Genomic DNA, 25197 nt, shown 5'->3' on the forward strand with positions numbered 1-25197 from the left:
TACAGGCGCAAAAGTTATCTGTAAATTCTCCTTTTACATAGTTCTGTTCGACAACTTGATTTACTTATACATCAGTGGCGGATCCAAGGGTGGGGGTTGAAACCCCCTTTTTTGGACGATCAATGCAATTGAATAGGGACATGTAGTTGGAACCCCCTCTTTCTTCTGGGTTAGGCCCCCGGCCTTTTTTTAAATGGCTGGATCCGCCCCATAACTGACAAGACAATTCATTATACATTGAGCGGTACCCTACATTGAGTATCTCAAGCATCGTTGGTTAATTTGTTTTTTTTTCAACTTTGAGAATCCCATGGACAACTTGAAATTTACAACGTATATTTTATCAAAACATTCAATTATTTGTTTTTGTCAAGGATTTGTATAGTAAAATCTCGCGCTGCATAAGATATTATAATAAGTCCCCGAGATTCTAACCATTTTGGTGTAAACAATATTTTTAATATTATGAATTATACAAATACATTTTATATGCATTTGTTTTACACAATTACAAAAAGGTGAAAATGTTATCTGTTGTTTGTTTATCTATGAGATACATAATATTTATGACTCTTGAAAAACAAGTACTTTTATTAAATGGAATAATGAACTTTTTAATGCAATATTTATACCACTTGTAATTATAACTCTTGCCAATAATAAATTCCAAAAATGAATAATTATGATTTCAATTGTATTTTATTGTATTTTATTTTTTTTAAATGATTTTTTCAACTCCTGAGCTATTTAAAGTAAGTACAGAGGTTTACATAGTAAGAAAAATCATTTCTTATCTGGTCCGTATACGGATATGTTATCCCACTTATAGGTACTTTCGTTTAGTAATTTCAACCAATAGAAAAAGAGTTTACAAAACCGCCAGCCTTACATTGTTTACATTTTGTCTGTCTCACAACCCGGGAAAGTCTGAAAGACTGAATCATCCTCTACGAATCTTTCAGAATTTATCAAATTATAGGTAAAATTGCTGCAATGGCAACATCTCACAATCTACCATCATTACTTTAAAATGAATTTACCTATCTCTTGTATCAAATATAATTATATTTTCATGATTTTATAAATTATTCGTTTGCTTTTCCCTGTGTTTTTCTGAAACGCAGTTTCTATATTTTGTTATATTCATGTGTAAACATTAGTCATTATTGAAGGGGAATACTTATAAATACTTTTACTGCATTACAAAGGGGACACATACATATGTTATATTGTCATTGAGTCATGTTCTTAGATAGGAAGATGTGGTATGAGTGCCAATGAGACAACTCTCCATCCAAATAACAATTTATAAAAGTAAATCATTATAGGTCAAGCTACGGCCTTCAACACGGAGCATTGCAATTGGCTCACACAAAACAGCAAACTATAAAGGGCCCCAACATTACTCCCAACATTACTAGTGTAAAAACATTCAAACGAGAAACATGTATGTATTACATAAACAGACAACAACTACTGTACATCAGATTCATTGTACATTTAAAATACGACTCACGATCAAACTTTAAATAACAGGGATCTCCATGACTTGTTTTATCATCATGATCATGGCAGCCCACTGTTAAACTCCCTCCCTCCCTCCCATTATGACATCAAAATTTCCATTAAAAAAGCATGCATAGTACGAATTCATATGACGGACGGACGGACGGACGTACAACAACAACAACAGCGGAGTTAGTAAATCACTCAAATATGAGGTCAACTCCTTAACGGAAGAAGAAGAAGAAGAAGAACAACATATGGTCTTTGCATCATGTAAAATGTACATAGAAATTGTGGAATGTAATAGATACGTGCATGCTATTGGTTTCTGGTGAAAGTATTTTCATCCATGTAAATCTTATATTATGCCTATGATGCAATTATTTAGCTGCAAACTCTATTTTAGTTGAAAAATGCTATAATAATGGCTTTACATAATGAACTTAATGAACTGATTTTCCTGGCATTGGGAGTACAATGTATTTTTCCTGTAAAATTCAAGGTTTCATCTTACAGACTTTATAAAATTCAACTGTTCATGTCATGATCAAAATTTCACTGTTAAAAAATTTCACTGTTAAAAATTTCACTGTTCAGGTGTAATTAGTGGGGTTGGTTATTAAAATAATGATATTTTAAGAAGTGATTTTTTTGTGAAGGAGATTGAGGTATTGATATTACTAGATTTATTTCACTTGACTGGGCGGGGTTTCAGAAGTTCACTTATTCAAGACTAGTCCATCCATCTATAAACAGGAGTTTTGGAATAAAATCATCAATGAAGTGTCCAGTTATTCTTCCCATATCATACACTCATTTCTTTTGTATATGCGTTTAGTTTAATGACACTGATAGGGGATTAGAATTCAATATTAATTTTAACGGCAATCATCCTTATCACACACATCTTCAAATAGACTACACGGTCCTTATGCAAATTAAAAAATTAGCTCCGCCCAATCAGTTGAAATAACATTGGTAAAACTTAAACAAGTGATTTTTATGTCATTATTCTAGATTCAGTACAAGGTTATCACCTGAAATGACTTGGTCATCCGATCCTATCAACACAGATGTTGGTTCTGATAATTTCAGCAACATAATTAGTCCATGGATCATTAGTATTCAATATTTAAAGCTATAATAAAATTAAATCACTAAGTGTACTGATTAATTTGTACCACTTATACATGTACATGTATACATTTTGTAGGTGACAGGTGATTATTAAAAAAAGACAACCTTTTGGCTTTATGGACAAAATATTTACTTGAATCAGTGATTTAGAAACTCACTACGTCATGTATGTAATCAATCTTAATGGTGAAACCTTACATTTATAAAAAGAGATTTCACGAAATTAGAAATATTATCTGAATAATTAATTAGTAAATTGGTGTTCTGATATTACCAAAGTGCAGCCAAAAGTCTTAGGCATTGGATATGGATACACTGTTGGCTACTACGTACATATAATACATGACATGTATTTAAAAAAAAACCAGATCATTCAGCAAAAAGAAAATCAGAAAAATCAACTTCGATGAAACGATTTGCCTATTTGATTTTGTTTACAATTTAAAAAAACGTAGGAATGAATTAATCTGAATTTGTAATAACAGAAGTATTGTCAAAACAATTAATATAATCATAATTTTTCAACGGAACTCAAATTAAATGATCAACTTATTTGTTTCTGTGATTTAAATTTATTCCTTTCTGTTTCAGTTATAGGTGTGTTCATTAGGGACACATGGCAATACAATTTATCGATATTTGTCCACCATTATTTGACATCACAAAGGTCCTTGTTAAATTTTTACATCATATAATACAAAATATTTGATGCCACAATGGAAAAGGGATTGTTGTATGTCAAATGTCAATACTTCAAGGGAGGCAGATTCTACTCTGAACCTACTCTGAACAGGCTGAATTACCTCTTTTTATTTTACAAATTACCTTTATTGTAGCGAGAGATGGCAGACAAAGTATTGTCAGAAGATGAAGAAATGGAGGATGTCCAAGACGAGGAGGGAACAGACCATGTTATTGTTGACATTGATGCAGAGGTATGATTTTGGGGGTGGGGGGGGGGGGGGGGGCACTATCTATATACAAGATGATAGTACATGCCCCTTGAATGGCTCACCTTTTCGTCTGTCATCTTTCTTGGTGTTCCCGGCTGTGTATTTACCAATTTTTCTTTTTTGACACTTTCGTATTCCACTCTTACATGAAACCCAAATAATATGGGAAAAGGTTATATTAAAAAAAAAATCTAAATTATATAAATAGTGGGGTAACAGAATCCCTGCCGTACCCCCTATCAATTTAGAAATGAAGTATATATATGATATATCTATGTCTAGTTTGATAAAAATTGTTCTGAGGGGAGTACAGCTTTTTTTCACTACCTACCAGTAATACTACAGAGAATATATAGTTATTGAATGGGGACTTGGGTAATAAAGCTTTTGTGAAGGTTCTAGGAAAGTTTGTTGTTAATAAAAGTTCCATAATCAAGGAGAAAAACGAATAATTGTACATGAATTATTTATTTGCTTTACACTCGATTACTAACCAGCATAAAGTCTGTGTCACCAATTTCCATGTTTCTCAAAATTATACATGTGCATAAAGCAATATGTGCCAACTCTTAGATATTGTACATCCTGTGGCTTCAGTCTTAAGCTTCCAATATGACAAAATATAAAACCAAATTGGCCTCAATTATATACCAAGCCATATATTAAAAACAAGACACGAGTTATAACCTGGCTTGGGTTGCACATCTTTCTTGGTGTTTATTATAACCATGTACATTTTTTTACATCACTTTATGGTATAGGATTTGCTCATTATTGAACAACATACAGTGCCTTATATATATGGACCATAATTTGGTATTCGGCCTTTGGTTTCTTTTTGTATCCTTTTTTATAAGTTCTAAAATTTTAACTTTTATTTTGTGGGTTGTGTTGGTGTTAGAATAGTATGAATGGAACAATTGAGTTTTTCGAGAAAAAATTAATACATTTTGTTTCACCGTTTACGTGACAGGAAACCAAACAGGAAACCAATCTTTATTTTCTTTATTTTGCACAATATAATTCAAAAGGCATAAATAAACACCATTACTAGTGTTACTTGCTTCATGTTAATATTTAAAATCTATTTTCAATGTTATATTACAGTTTTTTTTAAACGTGACAGGAAACCATCAGAAACCGAAAGCATTTTTTTAGTTTTATTTTATTGCAAAATCTGCTTAAAATAATCTGAAAAGTATACTTTTTCTTAAAATCCATCTTAAATGTAACAGTATTATAAAACTCCTAAATATGTACATGTGCTTGTTTTGAAAACAATTAGTACAATTTATTCAGAATTTTCCATATTTTCTTCATTGATACAGGATACCATAATCGTTGTATCTTGATGTTTTGGCCAAAAAAAAAATATTTATATTTGGTTTTGAAATTCCAGTTATATAAAATTTATTCCAAATCATTGGCAATGTAAAATTCTTTAAATCCAGTAAAGAAAAAAACTTTTAACTTGGAATTAAAATCTTTAAAATAGGCACCATGTGATATTTGTGACCTGTACACCATCTACATGGTTTCCACATTTTAACCTACTTTAGTGGGCTAAAATCAATAAAGTACTTCCTTTCAAGTCATGCCTGGTAAAAGTTTACTTTTCCTTTGACAAGTTTATTGCGTTTCTGAAAAGTGTTTGCAGAACATGAATATAAAAAAAAAAATAATTAAAAATTGTGACAAAGTTACCAACTTTGTACATTCCTAGTGTAACGGTATATTAACATGCATTTTTCATTTAATTATCTTTATTCACCTAAAATATCCAGTAATATTTACTGCTGAAGCAAAATCAATCCAACGAACATTGGCACCATGATAAGAGACGTAATTTCGATTGAATTTTCCAAGGACCCTTTACATCGTTATTGGGAAACGTAGTGTGTTTAAACGTCGGTCAAATTTGAAATCGATTTTGTCAAGTCATTGGGCATTTGTTTTCACACAAGATCGTATGTAACATTATGCACATAGGAATAATAATAGACCCCCGGCGCAATCTCTTTGAAAATTGTATTTTCCTTTTTTAAACAAGTCGAAACAAGTCTACAGATTATGTTTGCTAACATCCCGTTGGAAACAAAAACAATGTTAAGAACTAGTATATTGTATGTCCGGCTGTAAGGGCGTGATCACATGTTAGTCACATGTTTCACGTATGACCGGAAATGATTAGAACTTGAGGACAAAAACAATTTTAATAAATAACTGGACTTCTGTTTCGTGTGAAATGTAACGCATAACGATAACGTCATTTTCTTACTTAATTATTACGAAGATCAAAACAAGAATGTAAATCATCTCTGATTTACCTGTTTGAACATCTCGCGAGAGTTCATATTTGCATATTGTTTTTAAGAATTCTATTACAACAAAGCAGATTACATCATCTAAAATTTGCGTTACGAAATCGGACACAAAAATCACGCCACTGTTCTTACATCTGCTACATAAATACTTATAGTTCTCGGCATTTTCTTCTCACTATTCTTATTGGTCGATGTTCTTTGTTATTTGAAAGCAAAATTTAAGAATTTGCCGGTGACGATTATCTATAAATCAGTCAGCGTTATGCTCTTCGGAAGCAAAAAGTAATGCGAGAAACAACACAAAAATACGGTTGTAGAATCTTTGAAATTCGTATATTTCAATTTTTTTTCTAGGGAAGAGTAGCATACACTTGTATGTTAATAAAAATAATGGCATCTTTAGATGTAGTTACAACTTTTCTTACAGTAATTCAAATTTTATCACTTTTCTATAGTTATAGGAAACGGAGCCCAATAGCAAATTATGGTCCATATATTGAATATCTACTTGTGAAATACACATCATTTGTTGTCTCTTTAGTTATATGACATCTCCTTAGATTATAAAGGCATTATAAATAACAAATAATTTAACTTTTATTATAGCCTTATAAATCAGGGGTACTGCTTGTACAAGTAATTTTTTTTCTCTCTTCCTCTTGTTAAAATACATTAAAAAACATCTATGTCATAATATCAATAATTTACTATTGACTATATATATAGAAAATAGAACACAATTCCTTTTATATTTTCAGGACATAGACTTGAATCAAAGCAGAATTGCAAAGATCACAAATTTAGACCAGCTTACCAAAGTTAAGGTATGTATCGATGGTTATAAACAACAGCTCAGATGAATAGTTTTGCCCTGTAGGTGACAGTACCATGCATCTATGGTTGCCGGATGCGGCGGCCATTTCCCCTTTTCATCTTTTCACGTTTTCTCCTCTCACTTTTCCAACGCGAAAATCGGGAAATCGAGAAAGCAAAATTGGGAAATAGAAAAAGCAAAATCGCGAAATTGAGAAATTAATTTCGAGTTTTGGCTTTCGTGTTTTTGCTTTCTTGATTTCTCGATTTCCCGATTTCGCGTTTTCAAAGTGATGGAAGAAAAGTCAAAATGGCCGCATCTGGCTACCATATGCATCCCATCCCTTAATGCCCTTGTGATTCTGAAATGTTTTTTTTTAACCAATGTCCTGGTAATGTAATTTAAAATTAATTACTTACTTACTTACTTAAGAATTTAATGCTTGTTTTTGTAACTTCATTGGGGGTGTAAAAGCGTTGACCGAAGTAAGTTTTGTATGAAGCGCCGCGCTTCATTCTAAAAATGTGCGAAAAATGTGCTCAAGGTCAACGCTTTTACAACCCTATGAAGTAACAAAAAGAAGCATTCAATACTTATAATTTTATTTTTAGCTAGGATCATGAAAACACGATTTTTATCAAGTTTTTAATTTAATTTACCTGTGCACTTCATTGTGGGACCTCACGTCATCATGAATGATAAATTTTATTGTGTAATGCAATTGATTAAGGGGTAACGCGATATTGCAGTGTAGCCAATCAGAATAACGTATAATAATGAAATATATACATCTAATGTAATTAATTACCTATAAAAGATATATAATTGTCATATTGTCAGACACATACTTTGTTGTTAAACTGTTTCTTTTTCAGCAACAAATGGTTAAATAATTGGAAATTCATTATGATACATAATTAAAAAACGTGTATGCCAAACAAGAAGGTGTATTCATTTTTTCTCTAATTTTTGTGCTATTTTCACATTTCTTGAGCGGTTTGAGAAAAATATCTCTCCCCACTAGTGAAATATTTGTTCTCAGCAAATGATTAGTCGAAATTTTATTATGACGTCGAAATTTCTTAGTGTCTTATGAATTTTCCTATTGTGACGTCATGAAAAAAGGCAACCATGCCTGATAACGTAGCATAGAAAGAACACAACTTTCTGAAAATCTTGGAAAAAGAGGGAAAAAATCACTAGAGAAGCAGATTCTGACAATTTAACTCTCAACAGTTTAATTTTAATATTTAAAAAGCTGGGCAAGCCTCGCTCTTTAAATAATAAAATTTAACTGTAGAAATATCGTAACACACTTGTTGCAGTGTAGGAATCTATATTTCTTACAGCCATTTTTTTTTCAATATTTCTTTCATTTATACATCAATCAACCTTATTTTTTCTTCAGACATTATGTTTAAGACAGAATTTGATCAAGAAGATAGAAGGAATGGAAAACCTGACATCTTTACAAGAATTAGAGTTGTATGACAACCAACTGACTGCTGTAGAGAACTTGGATACACTTGTACAGCTTAGGTAATAGGTTTATTGTTAATGTGTTATGGTTGAGGAATAGTAAATGGGCAGGGTTCTCACTAAGGCCATGAGTCCTTGACTCATCAAAACTGGTGAGTTCACAGATGCATCAAGATTGAAATATTTTGTATAAACATGATAAACTGAACACAGTTAACATGGTTAAGGGGGCTCGCGGGTATAAATCAATTATTTTTTTTAACATAGGATATCGCTATATTTTTCTATACATGAACTTTATCATATATTTAAGGTGGTACCCAACACCTTGAATCAAATTAATTTGTTATGTTTAATTTTCATAAAATTTGGATAAAATATTTATTTGGACCCTTTGAATTGAATAAAATAAAACATTTCAAAAAACTTGAACCAATCACTTTCTCGGAAAAAATGGGTTGGTTATATAGCAGTTTGACAAACAATCATTTGGATCATTGAGAAGCTTAATATTTCCTTAACAATACAACGTGATTAAAACGTTTAGCTGATTTTACAGAGTTCTCTCCCTGTAGTGTTAGGTACCACCTTAATAGAAAAATGAAATAAAAAAATGGGATCACCTTTCATTTAACATGTTTAAACTCACAATCTGCCTTCGAAAGAAGCATATATATTTGTTTATGTTCATTTTTCTGTTGTACTAATAGGACAAATGAAGGAGAAATAGAGGTAATATCGAAATAAAAAAAGAAATAAATACAGAAATTGCTTAAATTTAAAACAATAATAAAAAAATATAGGTCACCGATGAGTTAAAAAGGATATTTCAATTGGGCATTTTTTTGCATCAAAGGGAGATAATCGGAGCTTTTTTAATTATCTTGGGTCAAACCTAATCAATTTTTTGGGTTAATTTTTGTACCATATCATAAAGTAATAATTTATTAGTGTAATAAATAAAATTTGTAATGAAAAAACAAATGTTTGATTTTTTGGCTGATTTTTTTGTACCCGCAAGCCTCCTTAAACACAAATATCATCATTTTATAGCAAAAGTTTAAAAGTGATCTGAATTTAATGTCATTTCATTGCTCTGTTAGGCCATGGAGACTAAAATATTACATTATATTGCAATTAAATATTTTCTTCTTGCTGTTATACTCATCATGGCTAAAAATGACGAGTCCCTGGACTCGCCTTTAAAAATCCTTAGTGAGAACCCTGAATGGGCTTTGTTCAAGATCCTATTATGACCTATAATGGTTGACTTTTACAAATTGTGACTTGAATTGAGAGTTGTCTCATTGACATTCAAACCACATCTATATCTATGTCACAGGTTTTCTAAAATTTTGTATACAACTTTGGCTTACTGAAATTTGAAAAATGATGCAATTATATCTTTTAGCATCTGAAATATCAGGTGTTGAATTCTTTCAACAAGGGGGATCATTTGTATAGAAAGCACATACAATCGGTAAAATATATCTTCAATTTGTCTTAAAATAACAGAGATTTTACTTAAAAAAGCTACTGTGGATTCATTTATTTTCGTGGTTTGAGGAAAACTCGCATATTCATTAATATTTAAATTTGTGGTTTGACATAGTCTGCACTCATTCCTATAGAAAATTTGAAATCCTTTAAACATTTGAATAATGGTTCTACTGCACCCACAAAATTCACGAAAATTGATATCTAAGGAATATTTATGAATCTACAGTAAATGTTGTGTTTATACATAAATATCCGTTTTCATGATATTAGATAATCATATGGTCTTTTTCACCGATGTAAATCACTTATATTAAATTTTAATAATGAAAATCCAGTTCTAAACAAAAAGCATGTTAACACTTTGATGTGCAATCTGGTCCTGTCATATGATATCTATTGAGATATTTCAGAGTGAATCACATGTAACCACTATCATTCATGTGTATGGTATATGGTGGAGGACTCAAAGACAATCTGACACACATATGCTGCAGAACAAAAAAAGCATGAGCGCAACAAAAACACTTCTGCTCCATGACACTTTACTTTAATTCTGAGAGAGAAAACCTATATCACACTACAAAATTACATCATTGAAGCAAGTGTATCATTGAAGCAAGTGTATACAACATCATTGCTAAAGTGCAAATAACGAACAGTTTTATTTTACTTTTACTTTTTAATTTATGAAGAGAATTCAAAAAAATTATTGAAAATATTGTTCGAAAAAGATGTGAAACCTCATTCAGATAACTGTTTAAACCATATAAACATGACAAAAATATAAAAACACTCATTTTATAAATTCACTGACAAATGTACATGTTCATAAAACACAATTATTGCTTTTAAATGAATCACCCTCTGTGTTAACAAAAATTGCAACTTAACAATGTTGAAAATGAGAGAGAAAATTATCTTCAGCATAAGAAACTTGTCACAGAAGTCCCCATAACTATGAATGGAGCAAACAGAAAATCTAATGGTCACAGGGATGAACTCAGGTGTTATAGTAGAATGATGATGCTTCAGAAATTATTTGTTTATGTTGAAGTTCAGAAATTATTGCCAGATTTTTGTTAACATGATCGATGCAATAATAAGAACTTGTATTCTGATATCTTGTACATATAAAACTATACGTAGCTTTTCCTAAAATCACAATAATGAAATTGGCATTTATGTTCATCCATTCTTTCTTCCTTTCTTTCTTTTCTTTTCTTTCTTTCTTTCTTTCCTTCCTCTCTTTCTTTCTTTCCTCTCTTCTCTTTCTTTCTTTCTTTCTTTCTTTCTTTCTTTCTTTTTTTCTTTCCTAAAAAATCACAATGAAAAATGTTAGCAATAATTTCTGCTTTAGGGCTATTCCAGAAAAAAATGTATGGAGGGGTTGGAAGGCAGTTTTTGTCTGCACCCGCCTCCCAGACAATTGTAATTGAGAATAATAGTGCATTATAGTGTGAAAAGTTGCTCTGATACTCATCACCCATGTATTATTAATATAATGTGCCTTCCAACCCCCCCCCCATACATTTTTTTCTGGAAAAGCCCTTACAGTATATTGCTTATTGTATCATAGGTTTGTTATTCTGCCTTTTGTTGTACTCTTAACTTATTATATTCTTTTCTTTATTACACATGATATTTTCAGACTGCTGGATCTATCCTTCAACAGAATAAGGAAGGTAGAAGGTCTGACCAATTTGACTCAGCTGAAGAAGTTATTCTTTGTTAATAACAGAGTCACCAAAATAGAGAATGTCGATCACTTAGTGCAGCTAGAAATGTTAGAATTTGGTGCTAATAGAATCAGGGTAAAGTATTGTATTACAATGTATTAAAAAACATAGGTGTATAAGCAATAGGGGTGTTTTTATCATGTTTATAGTAAAGTTGCTTAAGTAGTTCATCTACATCTATTGTATCAATTTTATCAATAGCTTTTTAACATTGCGGTTGTGATTTCTAACCCTGATGGAGGCAGGAATTTGACAGACTGTTGTTGGTGGTTCTCCAAGAACAATTTTGTCTTCCTTCATCCCAAAAACCATAAACACACTCACTGGTCACAAAATTTAGCTCATAGAGCTGAAATAACTAAAATCACTCAAACATTCAATCAATCAATCAAATCAATCTGTAGGGCCTAAAATAAAAAATTGTTTGTTTCCCCAATCCTGACCGACCCTGCAAAAATGGTGCTACTCATAAAATTTTATTGTCAAACCTAAGACAAATATTATTTTATTCCTTTCTGATTTTCAGGCTTGTCGAATTGAATTGTATCATTCCACCTTTTTAGAAAAATTAAAATTATTTCCCTACCTAACTTCCCACACCTGCTTTGACAGGGTCGGGATTGGGGAAACGAACAATATATTAATTTAAGCCTAGTTATAGTAATATTATTTGATGGAAAAATATTGCACAAAAGTAACAATCATTATGTGTTAAAGGATTTTAATATTGTTATTTTTTATTCATTGAAGGATTACAAAAGGCAAATATTTTTTATAAAACTTAAATAAAACAATATGTACAATTTTTTACATCTATAGGAAAGACACTTAATTTATTGGCTTGTGTGTCCAGAAAAATTTCCCGACTTTTTGATGCTACAATTCTTTTCATCTAATTGGCAAGAAACACTTAAACAATTTTTTTTTGTCATTTTTAATTTCTGTGACTAGCCATGCTAGAATCTTATATACTCTTGGTTTGAGAATGAAACAACTAGTTAAAGAACCAAGTTAATAAAATATGCAAAGGTCAAAGGGAGATAATCAAGTTCTGACTTAACGATTAAGCTATAACTACAAATTTGAACTTGTGTACCTGCCCACTGACCTTTTCATTATAATTATAGTCCCTCCAGATGTGATACACATGGCATATTAAAACATTCAACTCTTTATAATAACAAATGAAAGAATTTAAAGGTGTGTTTTATAAACCACCCTGTTCAAGCAAACACTTTATCTTCTTCAGTTGGGTCAATTTTTTAAAAAGTTTTATATTCCTGTTGTGTACATAAAAAAGAAGATGTGGTGTTATTGCCAATAAGACAACTCTTCACAAGAGACCAAATGACACAGAAATTTTAAAAAAATAGACAATTCCATGATAAACATATCAGTGATCAACAGCGTGTGCATATTATGGTTGAACTTTAACTTGACTTTGCTTACAATATTGAATGCTGAAAATAGCTAAGATCGATTTTGTTCACTGCATGAGATTTTTATATGGCAGAAATATCGTAACAGTAAACACAGGTGACCTTACTAAATAACCATGGGAAAATCTATTCTTGATTAAATTTGATGTTGAATGATTGACAGTATTGTCCATTAGTTCTGAGGCTCTTGATTGAGATGCATTAACAATTGATTTACCAGAATAGAAATTTTATCCTTCTACATATAATCAAAACAAGCTTTAGTCTTTTTTTAACTATTATATATGTAATATATTTATCACTCCCGGATTGTTTTACTTGGGAAAAATGATTGACCATCAACAGAAACTTGTATAATTACAGGATTGATGTCTCAAAATTTTTTATTTAAATTTCCTCGATTGAAAACGTCCTGGTTGTTAAAATTTTAAATAAAGAGAAATATTTACAATTTACAAATAAAAATAGTTTATTGGCACTAACACTATTAAAATAATTGGCAACACATTTTTACAATCATTGTTTAAAATCGTTTTTCTTTCATTTTTAAGTTATAAAAAAAATTTGATCCCTTCTTCATGATATTTATTTTTAATTTTTATTTTAATTTTTGCTCCTCAAATATACAAGATATACAAAACAATATTTTACATTAATATCTATCCTCCTTAAATACTAACATATCTGTACAGGTAAAATCAAATTTTAATCAAGCTGATACAGATTGATTTACGACCTTCCACCTGGATATTGCACAAGTTAATATCACAGCAGGTGTTTATTACACTGGGACAACTGTCCGACCAGTCTGACATCTAGACGGATTAAGACATCCATAAAAATAAGTCCCTACACGTACTGTATATGTTATATGCCATTAATATTTCTTTTAAAAGATTGTCAATTAATTTGCTAGTTACTTCAATATTAATACTGTCAATTTTTTGGGGCAAACAAATCATATTTAAGAATGCTATATTCTTCAATGTTAATCCTTGTTTAATACATGTAAGATTTTGTGTAACCTAATGTTGAAATAAATCGTTATAAGGGCACAGCAGAGACAAGAACTTTAAAACATTTTTATTTGAAGTGAAGAGATGACATTAGTTGTCCATTTCCTATACCCCATTTTTTCAGGTAATTTTTCCCACTTCCCACTTTTTTATTTTCTTCCTATTTTTAAAAACCCCTTATATCATGTATATCCAACATCCCAAAAGTGTATCATCCCCCTCGACTTTGTGGAAATGATTTTAAGATGTATATTTTTGTTTGTTTTGTTTTTGTTGGATTGCTTATGAAAATATTAGAAGCAATAACTAAGAAATTATTAAGTACATGAAAAGTTGAAATTGTAAAAATAAAAAATCATGAGGTCGAGAATGGAAAAAAAAGATTGGTTTTACATTTATCTAGAGGAACAGAAAAAAAGCTACAATTGCCATTTGTACAAATAACTTTTTATTCATTTTGTTTAATTTATTACAGGTAATTGAAAACATATCATCACTAGTGAATCTGACAAGTCTCTACCTCGGAAAAAATAAAATTCCAAAAATCACTGGACTGGAAACATTGGTTAACCTGAGATGTCTCAGTTTACAGGTAAATCAGTGGCAATGTGATCAGGGCTTCCAAAAAATATTTGAGCCAGCCGGACATTTCATATCTGATCCCGATTTTAATCCCTTAAGACTTAGTCACAAAAGGCAATTATGGTAATCAGATGGCCATTCCAATGATTGACATTACATTAAAAAAAAAAACGATTTTAAACTTTACTTTGATATGATATGAATTTGATGTTTGGATGTAACTGTTAAATTGGCAGTGCATCATTCAAAGTGTGCACATCAGCGTGCTCATATCTGCCTTAGACTTTTTATTTGTGCAAAATGATGTTGTCAAAAACTTTACCTATTTTTCTCATTGTTCTAACCGGATGTTGACTTGACAATGGTAAAACATGGACCATAAACGGATATGTAAAATCCGTGTACGTTTACAAAGCATGACTGAGAGAAGAAGCTCTTTCCACGTTATTTCTTTAACAAAATACTTGAAATGAACGTTAGATACAGGTATCAATGATAATTTTAGCATTTTTGAAGAAATGTAAGATGCATTATTAATTTCCCACCAGTGCACATGCGCACACGTGTTCTCTAGTTCATACGATGTAGTTCTGACGATTTTTCATTTAAAACCTTTTTTAATTTTTCATCAAATCATGTTGATAAACTAATTTCTAATAATTTTAATCTTTTGGACTAAATCAATTAGATACAAAAAAAATAAAATAATTGTGAATAAACCGATCAATTTATACAATGTCCGGTACTGAACATAGTTCACCTGTCACCTGAACAGGTAGATTTCATCTGTCCAACTACTTATTAGCCTTGATTAAAATTAGAAAGTATTGAAGTAGGTGTTGTTTTGATAGTAATTAATCATCATGTCACATTTATGACTGGAAATGTGTTGATGTTAAAGGCAAAAGGTTGGGTCAAAAAGATCGTGAATTATGTAAAAATGACCGAAAAAGCCTTGAAAACTAAAAAGTTTCATGCTTTGCCCAGCTGGACTTTTACTGAACATTATACAAATTATACAAATGACCTTACTGTTTTGGAAGACCTGAATTTGATAGTGATTCATGTGATTAAGGATTACTGTTAGAATTCCCAGTTCAGTCAGTAGAAACAAGTTATCCAATTAAATGTTGATTACTCACATTTAAGGTGAAATATAGACATAAAATGTGATCAATATATTGAGTAAAAAATTATTAGCGACATATATTTTGAATAAAATCTTTTCAATACAAATTTCTAAAGTTGAGGATCAATACATTTTTAAGGTTTATTGTCCCCTTCAAACATTTTGCGCAAGACAAGAGTTGGGGAATAAGAGAGCAATTTGTATTCAACTTTGATATTCATTCAATTTTTTCTTGATCACAAAACTGAAAATTTTAGGATTGGAAAAATGAATACTTGTATAAGGGGACATAATTCAAACATTGAAACAAAAAAGCTGACAAATTCCTTATACAACAGAGTTATGTATACAAGTAAAAACTGCTTATAAATATTTTCACGTATTTAAGAAAATCTTATAGAAGTATTACATTGACTGTAGACATCAAAACTGTTCAGCAAAACAAGGAGTAAGAACTAAAAATTTACTGATAAAACTGAAACCATCAACTAACTTATGCCCTTTCTTTTGATTTTAAAGAACTTGAAATTATCCTGAAAAACGCTAGTAATTGACAGAAAAAAACTATAAGCATTTAAGTGGATAACCAAGCAAATTGATATACATCAGTCATGGGGTAATGCAAATTTGTAATTGTAATGCATGGTTATGCATTACATTTTTCAAGTAATTGCATGTAATATGTAATGCAGTAGTTTTTGCATTACATGTAATTGTAATGTAATGCATTACTTTAGCAAAAAGTTGTGTAATTTCTTGCATTACATTGAATTACATAGCATTACATTACTTTTGTCAAATACTATATATCTTTAAAATATTGTTGGAGATTTACCACAGCAGAATTTGAGATTTCTTGACCTACTAGATGAATACTTGTATTATTATCATTTTGTTTTTACTTGTATTGCATACATGTATATGAGGGCCTCAGGGAAGATTAGTAATTGTAACTAACTGTGTTTACCCTCTTTAAATAAAGAATTTATTATTATTATTATTACTAAGAACATAGTCATAATAATATTAATTTTCTATTTTCTATTTATTTTTTCATTCTTTTCATAAATCACTACTGAAATGACCAAATGAAAACTCTATAAGAGAATTGCTTTCTTTTTTTCTAATTTCATTTGATTAAATACATTTTCCTGCAAAAAAAGATTGATACTTGAAAAGCATTTCTGTGTCCCATTGTTTTCAAAAGATCAAAGAATACCTTTTCACGATTAAATAAAAGATAATTGAACATTGTTGTAAAACACTATTTTTTTGGTTTAACAATCAAATGCTCACCAGTTTGACAATTGGTCATTAATTAAGCTCTATGTTTATTATATAATTAGGAAGGAAATTCTCAGTAAATATTTTGATTGAAATTAAAAAAGATAAAAATTATATATTTATATAAAGTTAACATTAGGTTAAAATAATTAAAAATGTAATAGCTGTATTGAATAGACATTTTACATGCATACTGAAATCAATGGAACAGTTACTCCATATGCTAGAATCTTTTGTGATTTCATGTCGTTTTTCAAAATGTTTGATTTTTCTATTCACTTAATTTACAAATGTAATGTGTAATTCAATGCATTACTTTGTAAAAGCAATTGTAATATAATGCATTACTTTGATAAATGAATGTAATTGTAGTTGTAATATAATGCATGGTTTTGTCAAAGTAATTGTAATATAATGCATTACATTGCAATGTAATTCACACGATGCCTAATATACACAAAGCTTTTTGGGCCTCTGTGGTCGAGTGGTCTAAGTCAGTTTTCCTATTAAAGGTTGGTGTTTTTTCTGGATACTCTGGCTTCCTCCACCAATAAGAACTGGCTGCCACAAAATAGCCCCAAAGCGGCGCTAAAAAATGGCGTTAACTCACCAAAAATCAAATCAAATTTTTGTTTTTCTCTATGATGATGTGATGGCTATGGCTACAACAATCAAGAGACATTTGATTAAAAGTTTAATTAGGGATGAAGTTAGCCACAAGATTACTGCCTGATTTTTATGTAAATATTTAATGTGGTACTTGTTTTAACTTTTATTCATTGAAAAAGGTCATGGCGTTACATGTTACAGCTCTTTATTAAGTCTCCCAAACAAAGTTTGGAGACTTATTGTTTTTGGTCAGTTCTTATTATTTTTATTATTCTTCCTCTTCCTCTTCCTCTTCCTCTTCTTCCGCCACTTTAAAAATGAACTTGTCCGCAGCGGTTCTCCTAAACGGCTTGTCAGATTTACTTAGGATTTTACAATATGTTAGACTAACATGTCTAGGTGAGCCATCAATGTTTCGTTTGTGCATTTGGGTCTATTAAGGGGTATTTTGGGGGGTAGAAAGGAGGGAGGGGTTTACTATAGAACCCTATGGGATTTTATTTTCTAAAATTTTCAAATGAATATAACTTAAAAACTGTAAGTGATAGATACATGCAGTCTTCAGAAATGATTATAGGACAATAAAACAAATCACATGAAATATAGGGGGAGTCCCTGGGGGTCATCCCCACCCCCTTCAATTTGAGAATATGCTTTTATCTTGTAAACAGTCCAGATCCCCACCCCTAAACCATATATATTGTTGAATGGGACGATAAAACTAATCAAATGAAATTAAAGGGAAGTCCCTGGGGGTCATCCCCACCCCGTTCAATTTAAGAATGTGCTATTATCTTGTAAACAGTCCAGATCCCCACCCCTAAACCATATTTATTCTGTAATCCCCACCCCTAAACCATATATATTGTTGAATGGGACGATAAAACTAATCAAATGAAATTAAAGGGAAGTCCCCGGGGGTCATCCCCACCCCGTTCAATTTAAGAATGTGCTATTATCTTGTAAACAGTCCAGATCCCCACCCCTAAACCATATTTTTTCTTGTAGGGGACAATAAAACAAATGAAATGAAATAAAAGTGATGTCCCTAGGGGCTCACCCCACCCCCTCTTGTTTGAAAACTTGTAAACGGTCAACATCCCCACCCCTAAACCATATATATTCTTGTATGGGACAATAAAACTAATCAAATGAAATTAAATGGAAGTTCCTGGGGGTCACCCCCACCCCGTTCAATTTGAGAATGTACTATTAACTTGTAAACGGTCCAGATCCCCACCCCTAAACCATATATATTTTTGTAGGGGACAAAAAAACAAATGAAATGAAATAAAAGGGAAGTCCCGAGGGAGTCACCCCACCCCCTCTTGTTTGAAAACTTTGTAAACGGTCAACATCCCCACCCCTAAACCATATATATACTTGTACGGGACAATAAAGCTAATCAAATGAAATTAAAGGGAAGTTCCTGGGGGTTGCCCCCACCCCGTTCAATTTGAGAATGTGCTATTGTCTTGTAAATGGTCCAGATCCCCACCCCTAAACCATATTTATTCTTGTAGGGGACAATAAAACAAATGAAATGAAATAAAAGGGAAGTCCCGAGGGGGTCACCCCACCCCCTCTTGTTTGAAAACTTGTAAACGGTCAACATCCCCACCCCTAAACCACATATACTCTTGTATGGGACAATGAAACAAATCAAATGAAATGTAGGTAAAGTCTCTGTGGGTGACCACCACCCCCTCCTGTTTGAATACTTGTAAATGGTGGAGATCCCCACCCGTAAACCATATATATTCTTGTATTGGACAAAAAATCAAATCAAATGAACATGGGACCATATAAAGGGCGAGTTATGGGAGCTTTGTTTGGGAGACTTCGTAACAGCATCCTGTTACAATTACTTCTTGTTCCTTAATAAAATTGAGAATGGAAATGGGGAATGTGTCAAAGAGACAACAACCCGCCCAAATAAAAAACAACAGCAGAGGGTCACCAACAGGTCTTCAATGTAGCGAGAAATTCCCGCACCCGGAGGCGTCCTTCAGCTGGCCCCTAAACAAATATATACTAGTCCAGTGATAATGAACGCCATACTAATTTCCAAATTGTACACAAGAAACTAAAATTAAAATAATACAAGACTAACAAAGGCCAGAGGCTCCTTTAAAACTACCTTTAAAAAACATCAAGGCTCTGTGTTGAAGACCATAGTTTGACCTATAATGATTTACTTTTACAAATTGTAACTTGGATATATATACAGTGTTGTCTCATTGGCACTCATATCACATCTTCTTATATCTATTCAATGTAATTATTAAACCCCCGCTTTAATAATGAATATTTTTGTCACATTTTTCTCAGGAACTACTCGACAAGGATTTCTGAAATTTGATTTCAGGGTTTATATAAGTCAGCTATACCGTGTGATGGATTTTCAGATTCATCACTCAACAATTTCCTGTTTAACAAATATTACGGCGGGGGTATCACCAGTGAGCAGTAGATCACAGTTTTACTTGTTTGTACTGTAAAAAAAGAGGGAATTTGTAATCTACATCAAATATACTTACATGTCTTCAGTATAGAATTTTTTTTTGCAGAGTAATCGTATAGTGAAGCTGGAAGGATTGGATAATTTGGTCAATTTAGAAGAATTGTATTTCAGTGATAATGGCATAGAGAAACTTGAAGGGCTAGACAAAAATGTAAGGAGAAAACATTCTTAAATAATGGTTGTTTTGGTGATAACAATATCATTTTAGGTACTGGAGAAACAAAATTTCAATTCTAGATCTAGACTGGCTTCAAATTAAACACTTCAAAATTAAAATGCGCTCCTGTTACATTTTAGTCTTGGTGGTCATGTTGTCGTGTGCTCACCTCAAGTTTCCTGCAGATTATGACTTTGTGCACTAGCCTGTTAAAAATCCAACTCATTGCCTTTAATTTGTAGGAGCTTAACAGCTCATTTGAATTCATTGATTGATTGATTGTTGGTTGCTTTACGCCGCATTAGCACAAAAAGGCTATATCGCGGCGATATTTGAATTCATCATTACCATCCTATTTTCCATTCAGAAAAGTGCATTTAGCAATAAAATGGATCTGGGGAAAAGTAAATGTTTCATTGAAATTTGAATGAGAAAATTTTTGCATTACAAATTTTGTGACCTTGTGAGCTAGCACAGGTAACTGTAGCTCAACTTGCATGACTTATGTGTTTTAATTAAAGAACTTAGTATAAATAAAAAGATAAAAAGATGTGGTATGATTACCAATGAGAAAACTATCTACCAGAGGTTAAATGACAGAACTTTACAAATACAGCTTACTGATCGGATTTCAACAATGAGCAAAATCTTTTCGACATAGTTATATATAAAAGGCCTCAAAAGACATTTAAAACAATTTAAACAAGAAATTTGAAAACTAACAGTCTGATTTATGTTCAAAACAATGAAGGAAAAACAAATATGTTATACAACAACAAATGACAACCACTGAATAACAGGTTCCAGACATGATACAATTTACTGTATCACTAGTCTGTCAAGACTTAGTATGAGTATTAAACCCTCATGTAACAGATACATTCGAAACCCACTTTTAGCAGGTGCATTCAACTCCAAACTTACCCCACTTTTAGCAGGTGCATTCAACTTCAAACTTGATTGACTTGGATTGCTAGTTTTCATGTGTAAGGTTGTGGTTCTCGCTTGGCACTCCTCCTTACTCCACAAATAAAAGCTGGCCATCAATCAATCAACCAACAAAGCATAAAGTCAATGCATACTGTCATTGTTTCTCAATGTAGGTCAGTCATTTTATTTTATAAATAATAATCATTGTTTCCATCTGCATGATTAAGTGTCCTTTACCAACAATAATGACACCTTGTGAATGCTCAATCCATGACACAAAGCTTGCATGATGGGTCAGAATGTTTTCCATCACATGTGTTGGCCTTGCATGTACTGTCATTTTGTTCCAATCTATTTTATGGAAGGTAGGGGACTTTCACCTTATTCTGGACTCCTTTTCCACAATAAAAGGATTGTTGACCATATTGCACTACCAGTCCACTAACTTTACAGGAGTTATTGAACTTTTATTCCACTTATTTACATGCAGGGGACCCCAGAATTATGGCTCTGAGCAAATTCCTTTAGTTTCTACATTGTTTATAATTTCAGGTTAAATTGACTACCATTGATTTTGGTAACAATAGAATATCAACCATTGAAAATGTCAGCCATCTAACAGCATTAGAAGAATTCTGGGTAATTATATATTGTACAATTATGTTTATTTAATTACCACACTTTGAGACTAAAAAGTAGTAAAAGCATAGTACTGTACCTTTGTTTAGGATTTTGGCTCGTACATGTATGGATTTTTATGTCAACGCCAATATCATGAGTAGAGATTTTTCAAATTCAATTCCCCTTTATTTTGTTCTGTATTTATACATCTGAATATAAGGATCAGCATATAAGCGGTGGTACATGGTTTATATGAAATTAATATATGAAGAAAGAAAGCGCACAATGTTTATGTTTGTATTGTTCACATGTGCTTTAATATATAATGAAATTGATTATGCATATATATTCTCTGTAACTATGTAGCTTGTAGTTAATGAGAAATAAAATTCATTCAGTTCTTATTTAGCCTGATGGTTGATGGTCATAAGTAATATTTATGATTTGCTGATTGATGGTTTTAAAAAATATTTGTTAAGTTGAGAAGATGTTTTATGATTCTTGTTTGTTTTGGAGAATTTACATAATTAAACATATTTATTATTTAAATTTTCATGTATGACAAATTAGACATAAAACAATGTAATACTTCTTTCAAATATTATTCTTGATTTTCAAAGCTAAACCTACATGTGTCCCAAAAATTTTAAGCAGTTATTATGCAGAATCTAAGTCCATTCTGTAAATTTCTTTCTTTTATTTCATCTAAATAGTTTTAAAGTATAAATATGTATTTTTTTAATTTCAGTTCAATGGCAACAAGATATCAAATTTTGATGATCTGAAAGAATTAGCTCCAATAGCTACTCTACAAACTGTTTACTTAGAGAGAAATCCTATATATTATGATGCAGACAAAGTATTTGATCCAAATTACAGACGTAAAATTATGTTAGCTTTACCTCAGCTTAAGCAGATAGATGCAACAATGTGTAGATAGTTCATTATTATTATTATTTTGATTGAGATTGTTTTTAACTTGTAATATGAAAATGTTTGTTGATTATTTACACAATTTTAACAATAATTTAAAGTAGGAATGTTTGAAATAATGACCTGAATCTTCGTCCATCTGTTTCCTTTCTATAAGTAATAAGTACCATTTAAATAGTTAATTAATTTAGGAATATTTGAGGTCAAGAGCGATTTTTTTTTCTGCACCCGAGGAATGTGACATGGGGATTAAGTGTTACATTTGATTGTCTGTCTTTCTGTCCTTCCATCCCATTTTTTTTTTGCAGTGGTTAATCCAAGGCATTTTTTCCTCAGACACATTCCTTTTTTTATTTTTAAATATTTTAGAATAAATGGAAATTTTTTTGATATTAAAAACATGTCTTGCAAAATTGTTATAAAAAAAAATCAAGATATGTATCATAATTTTTTGTTTCATTTCCTTTGAAAATATTGTGGGAAATGAAAAAAAAAAATCATCTAATGTAAGACAAAAAACCCCAAAATTACGGAAAAAGGGAATAATTTCAACACATTCTAGGATTTAGAAATATATTTCATAAGTATCATACATACATTTTGTATCTGCACACAGTTTATCCAAATATTATATATAATAGTGCTTTGCTTGGTCTCATGTATAAATGTAAGCAATACATATGTAGTTTTTAGCCTAGGTCAGAGTCAAGCATTTTTAAGTTTACAGAAGCCACTTGTAGATGCTAGAAAATTAAGCAATACTATACAATAATGCATCTTTTTAAATTACTGACCACATAAAAATGTGAAAATAGAGTTAAACACCCAAGGCTCCGTGTTGATGGCCGTACTTTGACCTATAATGGTTTACTTTTATAAATTGTTCCTTGGATGGAGAGTTGTCTCATTGGCACTCAAACCACATCTTCCTTTATCTATTAAACATCTACAAGATACATTCACATTAATACTTAGAGATTATATAAATAAATAAAATGACTCATGAATGAAATATGTTAATAATTACTATACAGTCAAGTAACTTGTTGTATAAATGGTGAAATTGGTGCCAAATTTGCTATATTATTATATTAATGGAAAAAATATGATGTTTGTTTTTGTTACTTTTTACTGATTGTAATTGATTATTACCAATTCACCAGGAACTTACATGTATATTTATAATTCCAGGTGATTACATCTCTGTCCATCTGAGTTATACGATTTTTTCCCCCAATCTTATGAAAGCAGTATACACATTTTAAGATAACTTGTTTTAAATATATGTTTTTACTTGAATAACATGAACAAATGTATATTGAAAGAAAAATAAAAAAAATCATATACATATATCTTGATTATATGTAATGATGAAAATTTCCTTTCCAATTTATACAGTCAACTATTCATAAAAAAATACAATGTTTTATTTAGTATGTCTAGGTATAACTATTAAGGATGTTGCTGGGGAATTTTTGTCAGATTTTTTGGAATCCGATGGTGTTATCGATTTGAAAGCCTTAAAAAAAATTGCCCATTGACCCCCATTTTTCTTTTTATAAATCTTTTACATGTACAATGATAAGCCATCTAAAAAAATCTTTTAAAATTTTAATTATTTTTTAATAGTTTTTGAGAACTTAAACTTGTCAATGATAAAGCTATGAAAAGTCAAAAGAGAACATTTTACCACCAAAATTTCAATGGCTAATATCTCGATCACAAGTACATTGACCTTCATATTTTTTTTGCTGTTTTGATTTCTTTATAAATCCCCTATCAATATAAACTAGTGTATTGGAAAGCTTACTATATTGAAACCTATAAGCGAACTCCCTTAATTATGAGTGAGTATTGTAGACTGGAAAAGACACTCAGGATTTTGTTAAACGTGATACAATTAAATCGATATTATGTTACTTATTTCATGCTATTAATAACACTTAATTTTCCATGAAGACAGAATAAATAGCTTTAATAAATTAATAAGGATAATGAATGTTGTTGTTTTTCATGAATACTATAATATATACCCTTTTCTTCCTTTTATGAGCTTTTCTCATCACTTGTCGTCTGTCGACCATCGTCAGTCGTCCGTCATCGTTAACTTTTACAAAAATCTTCTCCTCTGAAACTACTGGGCCAAATTCATTCAAACTTGGTCACAATCATCATTGGGGTATCTTATTTAAAAAATGTGTCTGGTGACCTGGCCAACAAACCAAGATGGCTGCCATGGCTAAACATAGAACATAGGGGTAAAATGCAGTTTTTGGCTTATAACTCAAAAACCAAAGCATTTAGAGCTAATCTGACAGGGTGTGAAATTGTTTATTAGGTCAAGATCTAAAATTTTCAGATGAATTGGACATCTGGTTGTTAGGTTGCTGCCCCCCCCCCCCCCCCAAATTGGTATTATTTGGTTATCTTGAATACTATTATAGATATAGACTGTAAACAGAAATAATGTTCAGCAAAGTAAGATCTACAAATAAGTCAACATGACCAAAATGGTTAGTTGACC

General features: G+C 31.1%; 1 protein-coding gene across 1 annotated transcript; it reads left to right on the top strand.

The window, feature by feature from the left end:
• The first annotated feature begins 854 nt into the window (after positions 1–854).
• Positions 855–24668, top strand: LOC139482053 (protein phosphatase 1 regulatory subunit 7-like). Its single transcript, XM_071265699.1, has 9 exons — positions 855–979; positions 3480–3578; positions 6679–6744; positions 8143–8273; positions 11362–11524; positions 14380–14496; positions 20079–20183; positions 21672–21758; positions 22489–24668. Exons 2-9 carry the CDS (start codon positions 3486–3488, stop codon positions 22678–22680), a joined length of 954 nt encoding a protein of 317 aa, XP_071121800.1. The 5' UTR covers positions 855–979; positions 3480–3485; the 3' UTR covers positions 22681–24668.
• The last annotated feature ends 529 nt before the right edge of the window (positions 24669–25197 follow it).

This window comes from Mytilus edulis, chromosome 7, assembly GCF_963676685.1.
Source record: "Mytilus edulis chromosome 7, xbMytEdul2.2, whole genome shotgun sequence".
Taxonomy (NCBI): Eukaryota; Metazoa; Mollusca; class Bivalvia; order Mytilida; family Mytilidae; genus Mytilus; species Mytilus edulis.